The following is a 24,700-nucleotide window of genomic DNA, read 5'->3' as shown; positions in this document are numbered from 1 at the left end:
CTTGTTGTCCAAGATGCCCACAGGAAGCTCTAGTGGGTCTTTTTCTACCCTAGAAGACTTCTGCTAAATCCTAAAATATCGGGAATAATACATAGACAGTGCAACTGTAGTTTGTTCTCATGCTTTCTTGGTGACCCTGAACTGCAATGTCAATGCAATGTTTTCAGAGAATTTGGGTCTCAAGTTCTGATTTTATACTATGCATACAAGTTGTGCATTCTAGAGCTTTGTTATATTGTGGTTGTTGTTTGTTTTTGTACTTAGCCGCTTTTGGATAGCCTTTTGTGAAAACAAACACAATGTTCATCCCCAATGCAGAGACATACCCTCAAGTCTTACCAAAGACATACACAAATGTAAGGTATTTGATTTTACACTAGTTTACAGATTTAAAGGCTTAGAACTCACAGCTACAGAATTTATGTGTCATGATTCTTGTCTTCTTTTTTTTTTTTTTTTTTTTTTAATGTATGCCAAGAAAATCCCCCCAGATTCACTCTCTTTGGAGTGCTTTGTTAGTCTGAATCTGTCAGCACACACAGAACTACAACTACCACACTTACTGATTTTAGGAATCCACCAATGCTTTTTAGGTTAAGAGTCTGCTTGCCCTGAGCTACCCGCTATGAACAGCAATTTATTTATGCCTACAGTTCAGTGAGATGAGGCAGGATTTATAAATTGAAATATTCTTGACTTGGCAGATGGAGATGTAGATCTGCTGACCTGACAGTCAAACCATCATCAAACCCGCTGAAGAAAGAAGAGAGATATCACAGCACCCTGAACATGAAATTCTATTTCTGGTAGCACTGTCAGAATTTTAGCTAGGATGGAGTTCGTTTTCTTTGTAGAGACTCATATGTGCTGCGTTTGGATTTTTGATGAAAACAGTGGTGATAACACACTGATAAAACCAATAAAACGCTGCAGAGCGGTGTCTGCATAGAGCCAAGGACTTTTTTGCTTCTTATGCTGTCCAGCCAGCAAGGAGGCTGAGTGCACAAGATGGGAGGGCACAGCCAGAACAGCTGACCCGAACTGGTCAAAAGGATATCCCATACCATATCGCATCATGCTCAGCAATGAAATCTGAGATAAAGAAGGTAGAAGGGGTGATGACATCTGTCTTCCTAAAAAACTGTTATGTGCTTTCCTAGAAGTGACTGAATGCCTGCCTGCTGATGAGAAGGAATGAATTAATTCCTTGTTTTACTTCACTTGCATGGCTTTTTCTTTACCTTGTAAACTGTCTTTATCTTAACCCATAAGTTCAAACCACAACACATTCTGAAGTGTACTAAGTATTAACATGATAGGATACCACTGTTGCTGCTGAAGATTCAGGTCAAGAATTCAGAAGCTAGAATGAACAGTGCAGAATTCTGCCATACAAACCTTTTCTTGTGACATTTAGGCATAAGATGATATCATCAGGCAGTTACTGATGATAAAGAAGTCATCAGATTGTGATTAATACAGTACAGACTACTTACTTAACTATTATCCTGTAGATTTCACAGCATTTTACTACCAGCAGTTGTCTTCTCTATTTCCTGTTAATTATCTTGTTGTCCATATGCTAGTTCTTGAAATGCTTTTACTTTCCTCTTCTCCTACTGTGTCTTGATGGAGTGGTACTGTAATGTGCCATGTCACAGCTGTATTAAGGAGAACTTACAAAAAAGCAGCACACTGTGCTAAGTGCCAATTATTACATTCAAACAAGCATCTTAAAAATACCAGAAAGCTGAAAAGTGATCTGTGAACTAGAAATTCTTTTTGAAGGAGAGAAGAGGAAAAAAGAAGTTGTAAGCAAGAGTCGCAATAATAGTTCATTGTCATGAATTAGGAAAAAGAAAAAAAAGGTACTATTAACACATAAAGATCAAATTTTATGTTTGGGTTGAAAGTAAGATCATCAGAAGGATTTGGGGACTCCGTGTTTGCATTATGTTTCAGTCTTTTTCAATTTTGCTTGTTGCTAGATGGCTTACAGTGATAAAATTGAGGAAACTGTAAACCTCAAAAAATATACTTTCCACGTCTATATTTCAAAATGTACAAGATGCACAATATTTTTATTTTTTTTCAGGAATGTCCTGACATTTGTAAGAAAAGAATTAGAATTATAATTTAAAAACAGTAGCGGAGACCCAGTGATCAGTTACATTCAGCAAAGTTTTAGCATGTCTTCTCAATTCTGTTGTCAGTGGTATGGGAATAAAAAGTTTTGTATTAAGATGTATATAGTGTGTATAACCTTTTGCAATACATTATCTTCTTCATATAGAATATTCCAAACTTGTGATTAGAATCCACAAGGTCAAAAGCATAAAAATAAACAATTACAACTTTCCAAACTCTGATTCCACTCCTCTCTCCCTTTGAAAAATATGTTTAGTAAATTAACGTGTCTATTTTAGTCATAAGTATATAGAGTCATTCTATATTGTAATTAGATAACACTGACTTTATTTACCCAGCATGTCGCAAGATCATTTAGGACATGTATGTAATTTAAACTTCATTCTGAAATCTTAAAAAAAAAACAAACAGTTGTTACAGCACTATATACCTTTTGAAACAGCATGTAATGTACACTAAAACTTAATTAATACCACACTATATGCAATATTTCCAATTGAGTAAGCAATAAACTATTACTTCTAAATAAAATAAAGGAACAAAAAAGTAAAATAAAATAACAAATAAAATATAAAATTAAAGTAAAATAAATGAAGAAAACAAAGTAAAATAAACTTGCTATGGATAGAAATGTTCTATTTTAAAGTTTTTTTTCTTAATGTATTTTCATTAAATCTATTCATATTTTTGCTCTGTTAAGAGCATTATTAGACAAAGACATATTCAGCAGTGTGAGTAACAATGTTACCTCCCAGTGTGTGACAATCTTTTCCACAATTCCCTCCACATTGTACTCTACCACAATATCCTCCTAGGTGGCTGGATAAATGTTTGATTAGGGCTTTTAAAGAGGCAATAAAATAAAATAAATACATTAAAAAATAAAACAAATTAACTAAAATTTATATGGCTGTCTGGAGTCCCACTAGTTTTCTGTGAACACTATCCTTAAAACGAAAGCAAAACAAACCTTACAGATAAGGTGCCTTAAAGTTTGAACACAGCCTGCACAGTTCATCTTGCAGATTTACATTTACTGTTTGCAGTGCAAGTAGGACATTATGTACAACAATATATTTTGGAAATGTCTGCCTGACAGCATAAGAAACACAAAATCGTAGAATGCTTTAAAATTTCACTGTTACTGCTAACTCGTTGCTAGCATTTTACCAATAGGTTGTTTCTAATAAAAGTCAATTAAATGTTAGCTCTGATAATCCCATCTGCTGCACAGTGCTAAATAAAATAAAATAATATTTGATTTAAAGTATCTGAGTTTCTGTTCCATGTCATTCCTGGATAGACAACGCAGATCTAAGACCACTGGAAGTGTACAAGTAATATATTTAATACACTCAAAGAATAGTTTAGGTGGGAAACAACCTCTGAAGGTCATCTAGTCAAACTCTTCATTTGTCTAACTAGGTCAGATTACCCAGAGACATTTGCAGTCAAGTCTTTAACATATAGGATGTGCTGCACAAACTGCATTAGTTGTTGCTCTTCTGGTATTTAAATACCTGCATGATTAAATAATAATAAAAATCATAACAACAAACATAGTATCTAATCAGAATTTTCTATATTCCAACTTCTGTGTCCCATCCTGTAATGCTGCACCTCCAACAAAGCTGGGCACTATCTACTCTATATCCTCCAACTAGGTGGATGTACAGAACAGTAAGGTCTCCCTTAGCTCTCTATCTAGGTTGAATGGGCCCATCTCCCTCAGTCTTAAACTAGCATGCTGCATGCTCCAGACCCAACCAGCTGGGTGACCTTTGCTGGATTCACTCAAGTGTATCAATGTCCTTCTTGTCAATACAAGAACTCAAAACCATACACAGCACTTCCTATGTGGTCTCACAGGTTCCCTACAGAGGAGAAAGATCACCTCCTTCAACTTGCTCTCCTAATATATTCCAGGACACTCTTGTCATTCCTTGCTGACATTGTATATTCCTGGCTCACATTAACTTTGTTATCAACAAGGACCCCCAGATCCTTTTCTGCAGAGCAGCATCCTAAACAGCTGCTCCCCAAACTGCACTGGTGCAGGGTTCTTTTTCTCCAGGTTGCAGGACTTTGCACTTCCCTTTGCTGAACTTCAGGAGGTTCCTATCAGCCCCATTTCTCCAGGCTGTCCAGGTCCTTCTAAACAGCTGCCCAAACATATGTTCTCCACACCATATTTTGGTGGCATCTGCAAACTTGCTGAAGGAGCACTCTATGCTATCATCTAGGTCATTAATGAAGATGACAAACTGTATTGGACCCAGAAGTGATCCCTGAGGAACATCACTGGTTGCCAGATGGACTTTATACAGATCACAGCTATCTGAGCTTGGAAGTCCAGTTTTCCACTCCTCTTACTGTCTTATCTGTATCTCACCAATGTCGTCAAAGTTGTCAAAACAAACTATGACACAAAGACAACAAAGTTATTTGGTCAGTGTCTAACTGGTATTTCTTAAATAGTAGAAAGTCAATCGATGACCCTGTGTATAAATTACGTTAAAAAGCATATGTTAAAGAACTAATTAAATTACAGTAGTAGACAGTTTGCTTGCCTCACTTGTTATCTGATAACAGGTATAAACATATTAACACTGAAATACACCACTAAAAGTACAACCATAAGTCATTAATGATTGTCATTACCATGTATCAATATCCAAAATTACATTTATTACATCTTATTTTGAATATGGAGCATTGTTACAACATTTCAATATGCTTCGAGATGAGCTGCTGTAAGTGGAAATGGATAGGAAAGGCTTTACATACCAGTCCCTGCCCCCCACATCCCACCACGGTTTAGCTGTGAAATTCTGTGGGTTTCATAATAAATATAACTAATGTCCTGGTTTCAGTTAGGATAGAGATAATTTTCCTTCTAGTAGCTGGTAGGGTGCTATGTTTTAAATTAGGATGAGAAGAGTGCTGATAACACGCTGATGTTTTAATTGTTGCAGAGCAGTGCTTATACCAAGCCAAGGACATTTCAGCTTCTTGCTCTGTCCTGCCAATGGGCAGGCTGGGGGTGCAGCAGGAGCTGGGAGGGGACAGACCCAGGACAGCTGACCCAAACTGGCCAAAAGGGTATTCCATACAATCTGACATCATGCTAAACAATATATAGGTATATAGGGGTGGCTGCTCGGGATAGGCTGGTCAGCGGTCAGCGGGTGGTGGGCAATTGTATTGTGCATCACTTGTTTTGTACATATTATTATTATTATTTCATTTTCTGTCCAAATAAACTGTCTTTATCTCAACTCACAGGCTTCACTTTCCCATTTCTCTCCCCAGTCCCAGAGTGGGAGGGAAGAGGGTGAGCCAATGGCTGTGTGGTGTTTAGCTGCCGGCCGGGCAGCTAAACAACTAATAATAAAATCATTGAAATTCTTTCCCATAAAAGATCATTAAAAGAATTTGCATATGGCAGACACTTTACATAAATGAAATTGTTGCTCTGTCTGCAATATAATCAGAAATCTCAGTTAGCTAAGGGTCTTTATAAAGTGAGTATATGTCACTGATTACTTACATGCTTATAATTAAGTTTGAATAATGTTTTGCTGTGCTGATATTAATGACCCTTGTGGTGTGAAGCACAGAACTGTAGCTAAGAGAGACTAAACACCTCCTGCATCTAATTCATTCACAGGCACTTGTAAACACTCTGCATCTTCCAGGCTTGGAACTGTACCATATGTTAGGGTGCTTTTTAATTTTAACATTCTGACAGGGTTACAGACACATCAATCACTTTATTTAAATACATTCTTCTACTCATGGAATTTTTACTTTTGGTTGTCCTCCTACTCAGAGCCTCAGAGTAATTTGAAGATTCTCCAAGTTTATGTTTAGTGATTCATCTTGGAATATAGCAAAATAAAAACATGGAAAAAAGTATCATCTCACTATTCAAACTGAAGTTTCAAGATGCAAAATGATCACTGGAATTTAAATAACTTTTCCTGACAAGTAAAGTAATGTCAGATTGGAAAGTTATACCTGTAAAGTTACAACTTTTCCATTCGAAACTTCAACATTTTCCATTTGAAACTTCAGACTTCAGTCAAATGGCATGATTTTAAGATGTAGAAAATGGTAGCATAACTTGGACCGTCAAAATCAAAATTTCTAAGTATTATCTATATGTCACAACACAAGCAGAACCATGCTCTTCACTGTGGGAGACAGAGCAAGCTACAGCTGAATTCAAAACTTCACTGAATACGAATAATTTTTTTAAGAATTTCCTATGCTGTAAGACCAAACTGTAATTATCTATTATGGAATAATATGACATACTTTCCATCTCTCAGTATTTACTGACATAGAAAAGTAGTTGTTATAAGAAGGAACAGCATCAGGCCACAGTTTATTAAACTGGCACGGTCTATTATAACCTTTTCCTCTTCCTAGATCTATTAATGCAGAAATGTATTAATAGAAGACTAGAAGACTGTAGTTGCTTTAGCTCATTTCCATTTTACTCTTTTGTTTCTTTAAAAAGGCATCACACATGCAGGTCACTCTACTATCATGTAACTCCAATAACAAATTAGGAAATGAAAGTTATAAGACATATGGCTTTGCAGATTGAAAACTTATCGAAAGTGACGTGCTAGTGAAAAAAAAAAAAAAAAAAACACAGATTGTCATTAAGTACAGAAGTCTTAAATCAAGAGAGACATGGGTATTTGTGCTGCCATTTAGCAGATTCATTTAAAAATGGTAGGGCAATTTCACACCTCGAAAATAAAACAGCCCACAGTAAATCTGATACCAATGAGACCACACATTTTTTTCCACTTATTTTTAAGTTCTTGCTTCAAATGCTTTACCTTAAAATATTGCTATACAAGGTGCACTTACAAATAAAACAGATATAATGCAAAGATAGAAGTCTCCAAATTTCATTGTACACTAACTTTTTATGAAATCTACCTTCCTCTCCTCCCCCACTACCATCATGACTTGGTATTTGGCAAGTGTATTTTCTAAGGATTTTTCAATTTTTCTCTTGGTTTTCTCTTACTACTTTTCTTCTCTTCCTTTGTCCCCTCCCTGCCTCCCATCTCCATGCACACATTTTTTCTTCACTTATATCTCACTTTTCAAAAGGACAATTTGATACTTGATACTGAAGACTGAATATCTCAGTAAATATCAGAGATATTACAGAACTATTACACTCATGAAAAGGAATATATAACTATACACTTAATGAATTTTACTTCCATTAAGAGATTTCTCCATCTCAGCATTGGCTCTTTGCATTTGGAAAAAAAAAAAAGTTTGTTAGATTTGAATTAAGTCTGAAAATACTGTGTCAACTATGCAAATAAAAACTTTTAGTCATGGATTCCCCAGATTTCATTGTTGAGGGGATCTGATTTTGTATCTAATGTGACAAAAAAACATGTAATAGAAATGACTTATCTCCTGAAATCTACAGAATACTCTAGTGGTAGGGAGCTTTAGCAGCTCTTTCTTCTTCAATATGAAGAGATTTCCCTGGCTCTATCTTGCCCTCACAAAGTATTATGTGAAAGCACAAAGTAAGCTGTGTATATATATATATATATATATATATACACGCACACATATATATATAAACAAAACAGTGTAATTTAGAACTTATTAAATATCAAGTCTGATATTAGGCAAGGAAAATTTATTTTGAAAAATCATTAAAGCATTTATGGAGATTAAATGAAGCTGATCGTTTTCATGTATTCATTTATTCATTTTATTCATTTTCATTAAAATACTGTTGTAAAGACAACTGTGATAAAGAACGACTTTCTAATCAAAACTTAGTGGTGAATGAAAGCCATAAAATGTTGGTTGAGAATGAAATAGAAACAGGGAGTTATCCTAAGGTTCAGGAACCTTAAATGAGTAACTAAGTGCTATAGCGAATGCCTTATTTTAGGAATCAGTTAATATTTAATTTCACCAAAGTGAAAATAAGAAGCAAGATTATTCTAAGATTAAATTTAACTTGAATCACAGAATCACAGAAACATTAAGGTTGGAAAGACTTTTGAGATCATCTGGTCCAACCATCACCCTACTACCAATGTCACCCACTAAACAATGTCCCTACGCACCTCATCCAACCTTTCCTTGGCTACTAAAATGGTGAAGGGGCTAAAGGTGAAGACGTATGAGGAGTGGCTGAGGTCACTTGGACTGTTCAGCCTGGAAAAGAGGAGGCTGAGGGGAGATCTCATCGTGATCTACAGCTTCCTCGTGATGGGGAGTGGAGAGGCAGGCGCCAACCTATTCTCTTTAGCAACCAGCAGTAGGATTCATGTCATCAGGTTTCATAGACCTGTACCTGTTTCATAGACCTATCTCCTTCTTGTTAGCTGCATTCCTTCTTGGTGCTTCTTTGGACTGCATTGCTGTCCTCGCACACCAAGCAGGGCTGCTTCTCGCTTTGCTGCTTCTAGTCTCCTTCCTGCTGTGTACGCTGGCTGTCAGAGGACCTAGTCACTGAGCAAATGGTGGGCCAGCTGCAGGGGTCCTGTTTTATAGGGTCCGGAGCAAAGGCGGGGCAGTGGTGGCCACTGTGACCGCAGCAAGCCTCTGTGATGGAGTGGCCCACATGTGGCCAAAGGCAGCTGTGGTGGGAGCGACCTGGAAGATGCCCTCACGTGGAAGAAGGAGGAGGGTTGGGGGGCTGAGGGCCCCTTTTCTGGGGCTGGCTCCCCTGAGCCATTTGGCTTGCCAAGAAGAAAGGCTGCCCCTCGGCCACAGGGACTGCCCTGCACCTCCCACCCTGTGCTCTGGTTTTGTTAACACTGTTTTTTAGGTAATTTCATTCTATTCTTTACAGAAAAGAACAGAAGCAAGGGACATCTGCAGCCCTAATTCCCATGTGCGCTTTGTGCTGAGTGAAGAATTTCTTCCTCACATCACATCCAATTTCAATCTCCTCTCCATTTGTTCAAAGCCATTATTCCTAGTTCCATCGCTACACTCCCTGACAGCGTCCCTCTCCAGCTTTCTTTTAGGATACTTCTATAGGTTAGGTTAGGAGGCAAAAATGCAGGACCATGCAAATTGCAGCCTAATCTACATTGTTCCACATGTTCCACACAACCTTTTCCAGCTCAGGCTCTAGCCTCTGATCAGTGTAACACAGAATCATAGAAACATTAAGGTTGGAAAAGCCCTCCAAGACAATCTGGTCCAATCATCCCCCTACCACCAATGTCACCCACTAAATCATGTCCCTAAGCACCACGTCCAACCTTTCCTTGAACACCCCCAGGGACTCCACCACCTCCCTGGGCAACCCGTTCCAATGCCCGAAATCTAATCTGTTGGTTTTGTCTCTGAAACTTTAATGGCATAACTCAGAAGCAACAAAAATAAGCCAAGGAAATGAATGATGCTATGCTATGAAATGAATTAGACCATCATGAACATTTTACAATCATTAGAATCTTGTGCCTTGTGTTACACGGGCCATATATTCAGAATTGGACAAATTAAATATGACAGATAATGTTCAAAAATACTGCTAGAATTTAATTAGCTCGGAATTAATTTGGGGCAGTAGGGAAGTAAAACTTTTCATTTGGAAGATATAGGAAAGAAAACTTTTGCGAAAACAAAAATATAACTTGAAGGAAATATTTTGTATTTTCAGAAAACGTTCTCCTTCAGTAATTTCCTTTAAGATTTCTTTCCTGTTCCTGACAAGATTTACCAAAGAAGCCTGGTTTGCCAGTTTTTTAGAAGAAAACAAAAAAATAAAATAAATAATAAAAAAAAAAGGGAAGTAATGTGTTAAGCAGTTTTTCACTTTTAAGTGCTAACTTGTGTGTTAAGATTCACTTTTCAGAGTTACTTTTCCAAACTCTCTAGCTTCCCTAATTTTACCAATTTAAAAAGAACCAAAGTTGGAGAAAGGGGAGATTTTTTATCCTCTTTCCAAATTCTTTCTTCTTTTCAGAACTTCTGTCTGATCATTTTCTCTTGCAAGAACTGACATTTTCATATAGACATATATATATATATATATTTTCCCTTTGAAGACTTCCAATGAGGTAAGAAACATTTTTAATCATTGCAGCACTGAATCTATGAAGAAATTAAATATTGCAACTGCAATTACTCTCACAGCTCATACCATATCTGATTTCTGGTATCTGCTGATATAGCATTAACTCCTTGGAAGAAACAACCGCTCAACATTAAACTGTTCATGTCTCGGATATCCCCAAAACGCTGATTAAGCCTTCACTTGAAGTATACCTCAAAATCATTGCTCATTCTATAGCATATATTATGTCTAAAAATTGTTTTCTGAAAGCCAATGTGAAAAACTTTGTCTTGTTCCCCACTTTCACAGTCAGTGTAAAGTTTTTGCTATTTGAGTCTTTATCTCAGAAAACTTCATGGCACAGAACTAATATTCGTGGTCAGTTCTAACTGTATTTCTCTTATAGCAGGGGCGACCTTATCGCTCTCTGTAAGTACATTAAAGGAAGCTGTAGCGAGGTTGGGGTTGTCTATTCTCCCATGTGCCTGGTGACAGGACGAGGAGGAATGGGCTAAAGTTGCACCAGGGGTGTTTTAGGTTTGATATTAGGACAAACTTTACTGAGAGGGTTGTGAGGCATTGGAATGGGCTGTCAAGGGAAGTGGTGGAGTCAGCATCCCTGGAGGTCTTTAAAAGACATTTAGATGTTGAACTTAGTGATATGGTTTAGTGGAGGACTTGTTAGTGTTAGGTCAGAGGTTGGACTTGATGATCTTCAGGTCTCTTCCAACCTAGACAATTCTGTGATTCTGTGATAACAATATGGTTAGTACAATACATATATATATTATTTGACAATTATTGGCTATAATATTTAATAGATAGAAGGGGTCATAAAAAATTTCATGTGCTTAATGTAGAGTAGATATTTTTTGTAAATGTAAAGAACAAGACAAAAAGTACATAATCTCAGTCATTTATCTTCATTTTTTCTCTACTTCGGGGGCATGCATATCTACTCCTCTTAGCCTTGTTATTTGTACTCTTAAAAAAAAAAAAAAAAAAAAGCTTGTTTTTGAAAATTAGCATTGTAGAACTGGCTACTCAGACAGTCAGCTATAAATTCTTATCAATTGAACATATGTATTTTTAAAATACTTTGATGCTGAACATCTGGAAAAGAAACCCAATATTTCCAAAGACTGAAAAAAATGTAGGAAGAAATCATTATATTATTTCACTTTTTAAATTCCTTTAGAGTTCCCTCAAATGCTGTCAAAGTTGTTGTTGTTTTTTCTTCTCAAAAATTTTCTTCCTATAGGTGCTTTTCATATATCAGAGAGAATAATTTTCTGACACTTCCACTATTTATGTGAAAAATGTAAGTAAATATTTTAGACAATTAGTTAAAGAAAATTCACTTCACGTGTTTTACATGGTTCACATTTTGGGGGGGGAGGGGGATAAAAATATCCTTACAAAGCAGAAAGACACAAAATTTGAATGCTGCATTTATTAATCCATTATTCTGCCTTCATACTTAAATTTTATATAGCTCTCACAGAAAAATAAATTTCTACAGGCAAACTACTACACAGTATGTCAGAGCTAAGGGACTGCCATTATTTCCTATTCACAACATACGAGCTTTTGCAATGATACCACGGAAGATAAGGAGTTGTCACACAGCCAACATTTGAGGTACATCACTTGCAACTCTTAAAGAAAGCACCCTGAAAAGAAAGGGTCTTTAAATCCTCATTAAAGCATGAGAGCTTTTTTAAAAACAAGAATTTCATTATCCTTTTTAAGAAAGGCTTCTCCTCAAATTGGCTGCTTAAGACAGAAGGATAAATAGTTTTTTTAACAACCCTGCCCTTGCCATACTTGCCATAGGTAAGTTCATTCTCATTACAGTTCATACTGTTTCCTTGGAGCCTGCAGGAAAAATAACGCTTTTTGTCACTTCAGAGAATATGCATCAGCTTTTTTGCTCTGATCAGCACTTTCCTACCCTTTCTTCATGTCACAAAGTCTCCTGCTCACTGTTCTTCCACCCACCTCTCCCAGGATATCTAGCCTGTACTCTGGCAATTTTTCTTGGTTATATATGTGGGGAAGAAGTAATCCCTCTTCTCTTACGTAGATTCAACCTAGTCTCTAGTGCTGTAGTCAAGAGAGAAAGGTAAGGCACTAGCCCCATTCTGAACTGCTCATCCACAACATTTGTCAGAAATGAGTAAATCAAGTAGATGTGAGCTACGTCACACCTAAATTCAATAACGCTGTTCCCATGAACATATCATGCCCTATGAATTAGACTTTTATGATTATCTTTTCACCAGGTCCAGAGTTGAATAACATACAGGTTTTTTTATTTTTATTTTTTTAATACTATAATTGAATAGATGTGATTATTTGTCTTTCCTGAAAATATAAAAGTGTAACTATCATGCATGCTTGCAAGATTAATTCTAACTACATCAGAGTTTGCATATTAAATACAACTGACTTCCGTTTTGATCTACTATCATTTGTTGACAATTTTCCCATTGCACATAATTCAGATTTTATATCCGAGCATTGGAACCTATAACTTACTATATAATATACCTTGTATCTTAGATATAGGCATAGATCTTTGTGATCCACCAGCTGTTTCAGTCACAAGTCTTCAAAGGTATTACAATAAGTAATTTAATTCACCCCAAAAATCTTTCAATAAGGTGTTTTAAATAATCATAAGATCTTTTGGAAATTTATTTTATTCCTGTTAGTTTGTTGTTTATGTCATTCCTCATTATATTGCTTATGTTCCAAAACAAAGACAAACACACAAAAATAATACACTACATCTACTGAAAAAAAAAATGATAAAAAGGTTTAATTTATTCTTACAGACCCACACCTGCTTACTTTTTAACACAATCTCACTCTAAAATAGCTCAGATGAATTCTGCTCTGACAGCTTATTTCTCTCCATGAACAGAAGAACATCAAACACTCTAGCTTTGGCTCAGAAGACTAGCTTTATATGTCTGAAGACAGATAAAATTAAAACCAGCCACAGACCAAGCTCCATGTGTGTTAGATGGATATAAATATCTCAGCTGTAGTGGTAAGAAAAACACAGTTATACCCATGAACTAGAATATGGTATTAGTTACTCAAAAGAATAAATAAAATAACGATGTAACTGCTGGACAAGCCAAGAAGATTTACTGAAACCTTCTGTATTACTTCAGTAACAATTTCTAACTAGAACTTAAGGGACCATTATTTCTCAGAAATGATAAGTAATCTACTCTTTATGAAGCTTAATTTCATGAGCCAAATGTTTTTAATTTTGTCAAACTCTGCAGAATTAAATGGCTACAGATATGATTTAGCTTCTGAATAAGTACCATATTTTTGCTCCACTGATTCTGGTTAATTTCTAATATTTATGTCATACAGTTCTCTTAGGTGCAATTGGAAAAAAAATAAAATGCTGTCAGGACAACATCCATCATTTAACTTCTGCTCATTCATTTCATTGTCCATTGTGTCTTAATCTACTTCAGTGATGAATGAAAGGTGGGATAATGTTTGAGGGAAAAAACAAACAAACAAAAACTTCTCTTGATATTGCACTGACGTACAAAAAATTACAAAGCTTCCCTAAAGCAAAATGATGATTAATAAATAAATAAATAAATAAAAAGTATTCTAAGGACTTATACATAGTTTTGCTGCTATCAACTGTATTTGAATATGCATTTAATATGCATATGCATTTAATATAAATATGCAATTAATATGCATTTAATTAAGGTATATACTGTTCTCACTCAGCAGGACCTTACAGAAAGTGAATTCTGATACCTTCAAGGAAGCTGAGAGGAATTACCATTCCTATGGTTTCAAAACAGCCACTTGTAATATAAAGTACAGAAGGATTCCAAGTTCAAAATTAGCAAGATAATTTTACTTAGAAAATCTATAGAGGATTCATATGATCATAATTCAAGCTTTCTAAAACTTCCTTACCATTGTGTAGTTGTGAGCCACCTTCATTAGCTCTGTGCATCCTTGTGCATCAGCAAATGCTCGTATTCCCAAACAGTTGGATGGGTGCAAAAGCTTCATTAGAAAATGGCAGCAAACCTCTACTACCTGGGGGAGTTGGAGGAGGCAGGCAGCTGCCAGAAGATTTTCAATAGTGTCCTCTTTCAGCTCCAGGCAGCCTAAAAAAATGGAATAATAACACATGTAAGCTTGGCATTAAAAAGAAACAAACAAACAAAACATGCAGCATCTTTTGTAAATAATTCTAGCTTAATATAAATAGTTCTGCAGAAAAAGTAAGCAGAGGATTAGTGTTTATGACTGGACACTTCAATTACACGAACATTACAGTGTGTAAACATTAATTCAGCTATATAAGATCGATACAAATAGAGATGGGAACATATTGAAAGAAGAAGAAGCTTAAGAACATTGTTTTTGTTTCTATAATGAGATTAAAATCTAAGTATCTAGATAATGACTTGACTGTGATTTATTTATTTTGAAATTGATGATTAAACTTGCATTATCTTCAGTGGTACAGACTAAAACTCTCATCCTTGCAAAAAACACAGTAACTGGCTAAAAAAGTATAATTAAAAATATAAGTATCTTCAAAACAATACTTAAAATTTTCAAACTTTTGGTACTTATTTGTAACACGATTTGGTGGGTAATTTTATCTAAATAATATATTTCATATCTCTCAAAGTATACCATTCTTCTAAAAGATTTTTATATTAGCTAGAAGAACATACAAGGATGCATAATATTTATCTTCCATTTATTTTTACGTTATATTTAATTTTGTCACTTCATATCATCTCTACTTTACAGACTAATAAACTATTTAATAAATAAAAGGTGAAATAAAATAATATGCATTTAAAAAATATCCCTTTATTGAAGAATAAGTATCATTCTTGTCATCATGTCCCACAAAGCTGTCATTTTTAAATTAAATCTTTGTATGGTCTCTTACGTGAATAACTTGAGACAATAAATTAGACAACTCAGGAATAGCTTGGAGAACATGAAAACAGAACATGATATGAAAATGTGTAAGTATAATATAAGTTGTAAGAAACTAACACTTTGCTGTGCTTGGAAAAATCCCTTCACACTGTAAGAGGATTAAGTGTATATTGATCTTTCTGTTCAAAGTATTATAGTTCAACTGTTTGATAAACTCCCTCTTTTCCCCATGCATTTTTTGTGTTTGTTGTCATATAAACAGAAATCTACATGTCTTAATAGTTCTATCACATGGCATTGAGCAGTTCCAAAATCCTCAACTTCACAACAGATTGCCATAGAAAATAAAAGCCATTTTATATTGCAATACCAAACCAGAAATACAATAATACTGAAGATTTGACCTTTTTGCCTCCTTTAAAGCTAAACCTGTAGCTTTTAATACAAGATGGAAACTATGAAGTTATCCTTTCTAGTTATAATACCTCCCTTTTGTAAAGATTAGAGCAGCAGATCAAGTACACAGCATAACTTCAGTTTTCCTCTGCTTATACATCTTGTAATGCCATGTGAGTTTCTGTTAATGTTATCTGACTGTTCACACCACTTCTGTCCCCCCCATATTTGCACAATATAGTCAGAAGGCACAGTATGAAGCTGATGCTTGGTTGACCCGTGTATTTATCAATGATAGTCCTAAATTTGCTCCATGATTACAGGTAACCACTGGCCCAACACCCTACTCACTACATAAACTGTAGTTCTACTTTGTATAGAAGCTAAAAAAATAAAAATAAAAAAAAATTTCAGGTTAAAACTGATCATCCCAGTACTAAAAAGCAGGAAAAAAAATGTGCAAAACAGCTATCAAACAAACAGAGTTTTAAATCTCTTTTTCTTACACACTACTTATTTCTCAACAACAATCTCAAAGAAGTCTCTGACCATACAAAGCTAGTCTGGATAACTGTTGAGGATTGCCAGAAAGATTGAAAGAATTGTAACCAGCTATAAAAAAAAGTTCACAGTTTTTATCACTAAATATAGCATTAGGAAATGAAACTAGAGGAAACAGATAGTTTCCATACAGAAACAGTCCCCTGGGTTAATAAGTGGTCTAGAACATTAAGTTTAGAAAGAAAAAGAAGGAAGAAAAAAAAAAAAGGGGGCAAAAAAAAAGGCACTTAAGAGTCTTAGTATATATAATGTGACCTCTTCAGACAGTTTTATATTGACAGTTAGATGATCCAAGTATCTAATCAAAAATGTTTAATATGCTATTCAAGGGGGTTACTTTTAATGTTACTGTTTCCTCAATTTACTTCCCTCTCACACTTTTATGAAATAAGGGGCTTGCACAACTACTTCAGCATGAGCAAAACAAATTAACTAAAGCTTAAAAATCTCATTTTGTGTTACATTAATTAGTATGAAAAAAGGCTAAAAAACAATCAAAAATGTTAATGAATTTTAATTGCTACTCTAAATTATAGTTCTATTTGTGACAAATTTTATGTGTATTGTTTATGCAGAAATTAAAATGCTTATCTTTAGGATGCATCCTTACAATGAATATGTACAATTTATTATTTCACTAACAAAGTTGAAGTAGAGAGAATATATAAAAATTCCCTGATATTTTTATTGTCTTTGTTAAATCTCTTTCTTTCTCCTACTCTTTAAGCTAAACTTTTCCAAATAATTTTGTGTATAGGGAATCACTGCATCTTTGAACATCTTGCAGACTAACACAGTCAGTGTGTGAGTCACGGGAATCAACTTCCCGCAGACAGTGACCATTAGGTATCAACAGGAATACAGTTTTACCACTCAGTAGGTGCTGCTCACTTGCTCTGTGCATGAGCAAGAAATTTCAATCCAGATACATAACATATGGCAATATAATTTTATTTCATGTGCACAGTAATCTATTTTTCTTTCTTGTGTAGGTAATTAATCTGCACATTGATCCATTCATGCAAAGACCCTTCAACAACACTAAGATACTCTGTGAGTCAGGGTACACAAATGAAGTCATAGGAAATGTCAAGTAATCAGAAACAAAGGCTAGAGCTAATTCCTTTTAGTCGGGTGTTTATCTTCTAACCTTTCCATTTCATGTGACTTAATCAGTTGTATTGCAGTTTTGAAGAGTTTTTTAATATGACTTATAATTATTTATTTTCATAACACTAATATATTTATTATACTTTATTATGAATCAATTTTTAAATATTTTTAATAAATTATAATTGTTTTCCATAAGCTAACCCCTATACTCAGTCCTGGTAAGGCAGCTTGTTTATTAGGTCTCCATTTTGTAAATAAAACTGTAGATAGTATGAAGATAATATTTATTCAGCTTTTGAAAAGTAGTTGAATTGTTTGAATGATGGTTATGAAAGTGAACTGCTTTTTTTCAACAGGATCAAATTTCAATGACAAATAGAAAGAGCTTACGAAAACTGTGCTATGTTTCATACCACTGTAACAAACCTTTTTGACATTTCTTATTTAATCTTACCAAGTCTTAGGTATCTACCAGGTATCTCGCCATCTGAGCTAAACATTTTAGATTTCCCTTTATAATCAACACAGAGAAATACGAAGATACAGCGCATCTACTCTGTTTCAGTAGTCCACTTTAGAAGGTGACGGATCACTCCCAAGGATTGGTTATTTCTTGTAATTAACCATAAAAGAAGCACCTTCATTTGACTTGCTCTGACACTGTCAATATTTATACTTGGTGATATGAATTCAGTCCATCTGCTCCCAAACACACAGTATTGGAATGATTGGAACCATTAGGGAACAGGTGATAAAGAGTGGAAATGCTTTCGTCCCTTTTCAACACTCTTTGGGTCCAATTCTGATTTTCACATTCCTTATTACTGTCAACTCCTGGAAATGATATAATGTGCAGTAATTATCTCTTACATTCATCCATGAAGCCAATGAAGTCTGCAATAAAAAGTAGCTTCCTCATAGCAGAATATGTGCTAGTCTTCAGCTGTTTTCTGAAGTGAATGTTAAATTTTTGGTTTGGACCAGTATCTTAAAAGATATATTCTACACTGTATGATCACTTACACTTTTTGTAAATGTGAGTTTGTTTCCAGAAGAGAAAACACAACAAGCAGTATATTCCTTTTGCAGAGGATCCTCATCATTTAACACTTCTTTATTTTCTGTTAACTATTTGTTGCAAACCAGTATCATCAGCTGCAAGTGAGGTAAGACAAGCTCTCTATGGCTTTTTCTGTTTATTTCCTTACACCATAGCATTTTGCATCAGTGAAAATTTGGAAAGGCAGCCTCACTGCAGATATACAAATTAATTATTAAATAAACAAAATAGATACTACAAGACAAGTGCTACACAAATAAAAAGTGCAATTTGAATTGAGGAAAAACTTAGGATCTGACTATTATCTGTATTATCAAGACTATTCATCCTATACACTAGCAGCCAAAACCAAAGCTAAACAAAAATTAACCTAAGAAGTATGCATAACTCAAAGATGTTTCTACTCGACAGTGCTGATGAATCACTTGAATTTAGGCCAATTTGATATCTGCCACAATAAACAGAAGACAAGTTAAAACACATGACTTAACTATGAAAATACTTTTCCCAGCAGAAAATTGTTTCCTAACAGAAACATTTTCCTGTCCTGAACAATTTCAATCTTTTTCTATTTATATTGCTTCTCTTTTTTAGTCCCTGTAGGTGAAATTCATCTCCTGAAAAGCTCAACTTATTTTAACTCCTCATTCTTCACACTGAAGTCTTTATGGTTTTGTTTATTTAATTTTAATTTAAGTTGTATGAAATAATCTCAGAGAAAATGGATATCTAAATAAAAGAAGTATTCACTTAATTCAAATATGTCACTATGATACTCAGATAAATTGTCAGTTTTAGCTTCTCACCAATGTCAGTTTTAGCTTCTCAACCATGGCTTCAAGATTAGGGGAACTTGTCATTTCAAATAACCATTTTTATAAGAACTTTAAGAATTAGTATGTGTAAGAAAACTACTTACATAATTTTTTCTGCAGCTGGAAAAATATGTTATTTGCAAAAGAAAAAAAGTTAATGCATCTGTCACAGGAATTTGAGAATTATGATAAATAAAACAGCATCAATAATAGTACATAATAGTACAGCTTTTAATAAACTGTACTATTATTTTCATGCTAATATTGCTGCATCTTTTTTTGTGTAAACTGACTAAACTGAACTGATCACATGGTCATTGTAATGTACTGCCAAATTCAGCCTGCATTTCAAAGGTGTAGAAAATTACAACATTGGACAATGATAATCAAATCCTATTAACTAATTAAAATTCCCCACTGAGTGGAAATCTTGCAAATGTCTCGCTAAATATCAGAGATGCATATTAGTCAAAACATACCATGATGTGGTGCTTTTTCCTCTCTTGGTCTGAGAAAAACAAAACAAACTAAGAAGAAAAAAAAAATATATATATATATCAGAACAAGAAAGTCTGTTGTATAACTGAATTGTCACAGTCATATTTTTAAAGAAAACTTGCTCACTGGTTTATAAACATCAGTTTTTTAAGAGATCAATATCGAACTCTTTCTCCTCATAAAACAACTGCTGTTTGTGTGCCTTAGCTCACTTTAGAAATTTGAATTTAGTCACATATACCTGTAAAATACACATAAAAATAAGAGTTTAAATACTAAATTATTTTAACTGGATGTAATCTTCCAAAAATATTTTATAAAAAATAAAGACAAATATGCTACTGCTCTGAAACATGCCTGGAGATGTATTTTTTCATTTGACTATAGAAAAAAAAAAATTAAAACTACTTATTTCATTGTTGGGATTACTTGCTAAAATGTACTAGTGTGTACCTGTGTACATAATCAAAATATTGATTACTTCACCAGTAGTTCACCTATTAGGAAGTCATTATGTGTGGAAATTTACTTATTTAAATAAAAACTTATTTAAGTTTTTAAGTAGGATTTTAAATAAAAACATACACTGTCTACATATTAAATAAACAAAACATCACAAGATAAAGAGTACCTGGAAAACACAAATAAAAAGAGTAATTAAATAAATTTTCAACAGCACTTGTGCAACAAATAGGGTAGGATATGACAACAATGATCTCCAAAAGCTCATAAAGTATATAAGGACTTAGTTTCTCTCAGTTCTTTTTAGACAATGGACTTCAGTACTTACGTTTGCTTTCTGACTACAGGTACTGCATATTGAAGAATGATCAACTGTGGCTGTGACAACCTCTGTACAATATGAAGGAACAGCTTGGAAGACTATAAATAGGTATGTGTCAAAACTATGCCAAGTATCATTCTTACCTTTTATTCATATATGAACTGAGTTTCATTGATCAAAAAAAAAAAAAAAATCAAACTTCCTGGGATATTTTAAGTCTTACGTTCTGAGGGCAGGCACCTAAGGGTTCTTGTGCCTAAAGGTAGTTTCTTGCTATATCATTGCTGTCTGCTCTGTAAGTGTTATTAGATATAATGTTGCCAGAGAAGTCATCTGAAAAACCTTAGATTAAAAAAAACCCTCCAAAATAAAATCTAACTAAAAGCTAGGATCAAACAGACTTTAATCCTCGTACATATATGATCCATACTATTTTTTATTTATTTATCAGAAACTCATAAATAAATTATTTTTTTTTATTATTATTATTTTTAGTTAAATGATTTCTGCTTTATCAGTTTCATTAACTGTATGAAAGCACAAGTCTATTCTTCTGACCACTGTTGGGAATGCATACTAATTAGACAGACTGATGTAATCTGAGTAGATCTATAGCAACTTCATAGCTCTATACTAAGTTCAAAGAAACTCTGAAAGTTCAAAAACACCAGAAGCTCAATCTATAGTTTCTGTTCTATTTAAAATATTTAAGCATAATTGAAAATAATAAAAAATCAAGTTTTTTAGATCAAAAAAGAATCTTTACCCAAGAAAGTGAGGCAAAGAAATACTCTTCTATTACTGCTCCTCCTGAAGGCTAAAAAGATCAAAGAACACATATCCATGTACCTCAGGACACTAGGATCTCAGTCCTAGATTTTCTTCAGTTAGTCATCTTGCTGCTTGAAAAATAAAATATATTTCTTGTATATCCATTGTATGTAAGTGTGGCTTCAGAATTTCTGAGCTGCCTCACATGATACGTTTAACTGATATCAAAATGAGGATGCTTTTTTTTCCTCCTAAATTGTAGTTCTGTTACAACACACAGTAAACATAATTTGTTCTTTTGAATGAACCAGTCAAACCTATCAAAGTACAAGTACATTTTATTCAAGTTTTTAAACTGTTCAAAAATATCCTTAGGGAAAATAATAATAAAAAAATAATTGTAAATTTCATACTTAGTAATGTTGCTTCTCCATAGAAACTCTACTATCATTATTTTTGGCAATCTGATTTTCTTGTTTTCCTGTTAACTACTTAGATGTAGTCTTACGTTCTTTATTTAAGAGCAGTTCTTATCAGGGCTGCATAGACATAATACTGTGCCTGCCACAATGTAATTATACCTTTCAAATTGTTTAGAACTCCATTTGCTTAAACATGAGGTAATGCAGCCCAGCTTTAAATGTATCAGAATAAGTCTTCTACCTCTAGGTAGAGAGAGGACAATATAAAGTTGTACATAGAATTTCATAACATAGGCACCAGAATTCCTATCTTTAACAGAATCTGTTTAAGAAGATAAAAAAGAAGGCTAAGAATACTGCCTATTTTAAAAGACAAAACAACAAAACCATAAGCAAAGCAAGCAAAATAAAATGAACACTGTATCTAACTTAAGCATTTGTCAAGCTTTACTCATACATGATTGTAAAACACTAAATTTATTTAATATGCCAGTTCTTCATAAATGAAAAGCTCTACATCAAGTTGTTTAGACTTCAAAATATTCTTTTTCCTCTCTAAGTTAGATATTAATCCTGACTTCACACAAGTGGCAAAGAGAGAATATACTCCATACACTCCTTTTTTTATATATATGCAAGAAATTATTCTTGATAATTAAAGGCATACAATTTCATCATAAAAAAAAAAAAAGAGATATCCTGAAAATTAATGTTTCCTTTATTTTGTAGGTTTGCAGAAAAGGTGTGGTGTATGGCTTGTTTGGTGTTTTTCTTGTTGTTGTTTGGTTTTGTTTGTTTGTTTTTAATCTATGTATATGTATTTGATCTCTATATATAATTTTATGAATGCACACCATATATACTTTCTAAATAATGTAAATGTGAAGTTGTTTAGGACCCACTGTAAAAGAAAACTTTTGGGGGTGATTAAACATGAAAACAAATTTTTAAAAGTATTTTGTCATTCTATATTTTTTTATAGGATGAATGAAGACTAACAATTCTTAAAAACAAAAACCTGAAATACAGTTTGTTAAAAATATTTAAATCTAATAAATAAGCAACCAAAAGTGATAGAAATGCTTATTGAAGCTAATGTTTATCTTAGCAAAATGTTATCTTTAATATAGAGGTGTGAAGAATTTCTGTACTGGATCACAGTTTCACTTAATCATAGAAAATAGGAAAAATATAGGAAAATAGCCTTGGTTTTGCAATAAATATTATCTGTTCATTTTCTCTGACAGTTTTAGCAAAACTATTTTGGTTTTGAATTTGAAAACTTTGAGACACACAATCACAAAAAATTTTTCAAGATTTCCTGAGGTGTTTTTCATTACTGATCAACAGAAGCAGATTTAACATCCAACATACTAAAACTTCTGGGTGAAGTACTCCTGTTAAATATAATAGATCTAACATGCTTCCAGAAACATCTGCTTCTGAAAGGACACAATCTTCTGGAAAGGATTTGTGCTCAGTGGTGATTTTTCAAAATGACTGAAATACATGATAACTTCAGTTACCGCCAAACTTCAGTCTGTTTGAACAAAAACATTGTCTACTTAAAATCTTATTAAATGTTCCTTCTCTTGTCCCTTTCTAAATGTATTCTGTAACTGTGTGCAGAAGAGCCTCTGTTTTGGGCCAGATCATAAATTCATTACCTCAGAGGCTTGTGAGTAATAATATCTGTTACTTAATATAATGTAAAAATGCTTCCCCTTTTAAAATTACATCTAAAAATATTTGCAATGTAATACTTCTAGCTTCCATGCTTTTGCAAAAAAAAGCCCATGTTAACTGTATTTTAGTGTTCAGTTGTCCCCAGAGAAAAACTTCTCTCTAACAGAAGCAACTGTACTTGAAATTACATGTTTTACAATACTTAAGTCTAGTTCCTTGGAAAAACTGTAGAAATTAAAATAGTATACACGATTAACATTTTCTACATAAAAAGAGAGACTTTACATATACACCAAATAGAAATAACTATAATATACATACTTACAGGTGTGATACTAGTTAAAAGGTCAAAATCTAACAAACTGTTGATAAGCTTTCTTATTCTGTTCCAACGAGCTAAATGTTCAAATGTTCTACTCCATTCCACACTTATTCATTAGCCCACAAAATATCAGATTTCAAGAAACAAGCCAAATATGAGCATACTGAAGTAATAGCAGACAACATTACTAATATTTTACCATTTTGTTAAGCTTATCTGTTCTTCTGAAGTCTTTAAATCAGACTTCTGTTCCATTTAACACTGGTGGAGTGCACATCCCTGCAGATATTCAAGAGACGTGATCTTGGAACTAAACGACTTGGTTTAGTGATGGAATTCAGTAGGTCTCAAGCTGATTGTTGGACTTCATGATCTTGAAGGTTTTTTCCAACCTAGATGTTTCTGTGTTTCTTTAAATTTCACCTTAAATGGATTATATCTCTAAGACACAAGAGATCAGAACAATGGATTATATCTCTGAGATACAAGAGATCAGAACTTTCTGATTTGTCTGAACAAAGTATTCTGTTCACATTGAAATTGCTGTAGAATATCTGCTAACACATTAACTTCTATCTATCCATCTGTTTATCTATCTATTTATTCTTTGAGGGAAGAAGGTACTTACAGGAAAAAGGAAACAAAGGGAAAAATGAAAAATTACCTACATGCCAAAATGGTTTGCTTTTCCTGGGGTAAAAGAATAAAGAGCTAAACTTGCAAAAATTATGACTAGTTAAAAAAGAATTTCACACATTGTGCAGTAGGTATTTGGAATTTGGCAGCTTAATTCTCTAGATATTCTGTCTGGACTCTGTATGCTCCAGATCACAGATGAAAAGGCTGAATGGGAATTTCTGTTAGCTGCTACACTGCTGGATATCAGAGAAGTGGCTACCTGAAGGAAAAAATGGCATGTACTAGACTAGAGGTAAATAAAGACATGGAAGGGAAGAAAAGAGGTAAGAACTTATGAATCTAGATAAATCATGGAAGATAGTGGAAAGGCGAGGGGAAAAAACAATTAAGGTGTAAGGGGACAGGTTTTGATCAGGCAAAGGACATTGGAAAACAGAACGATTAGCCAA

General features: G+C 33.9%; 1 protein-coding gene across 1 annotated transcript in view; it reads right to left on the bottom strand.

Annotated features, from left to right (window-relative positions):
• Nucleotides 1–24,700, bottom strand: part of KLHL1 (kelch like family member 1) — a 245,005-nt gene that overhangs the window by 125,894 nt on the left and 94,411 nt on the right. The window contains exon 4 of the mRNA XM_027472827.3: nt 14,192–14,388. Within this exon, the coding sequence (XP_027328628.1) occupies nt 14,192–14,388 (197 nt within the window). The remainder of the gene's footprint in view (nt 1–14,191; nt 14,389–24,700) is intronic.

Source organism: Anas platyrhynchos, chromosome 1 (genome assembly GCF_047663525.1).
Source record: "Anas platyrhynchos isolate ZD024472 breed Pekin duck chromosome 1, IASCAAS_PekinDuck_T2T, whole genome shotgun sequence".
Classification (NCBI taxonomy): Eukaryota; Metazoa; Chordata; class Aves; order Anseriformes; family Anatidae; genus Anas; species Anas platyrhynchos.
This window is presented reverse-complemented; position numbering and strand designations above follow the sequence as displayed.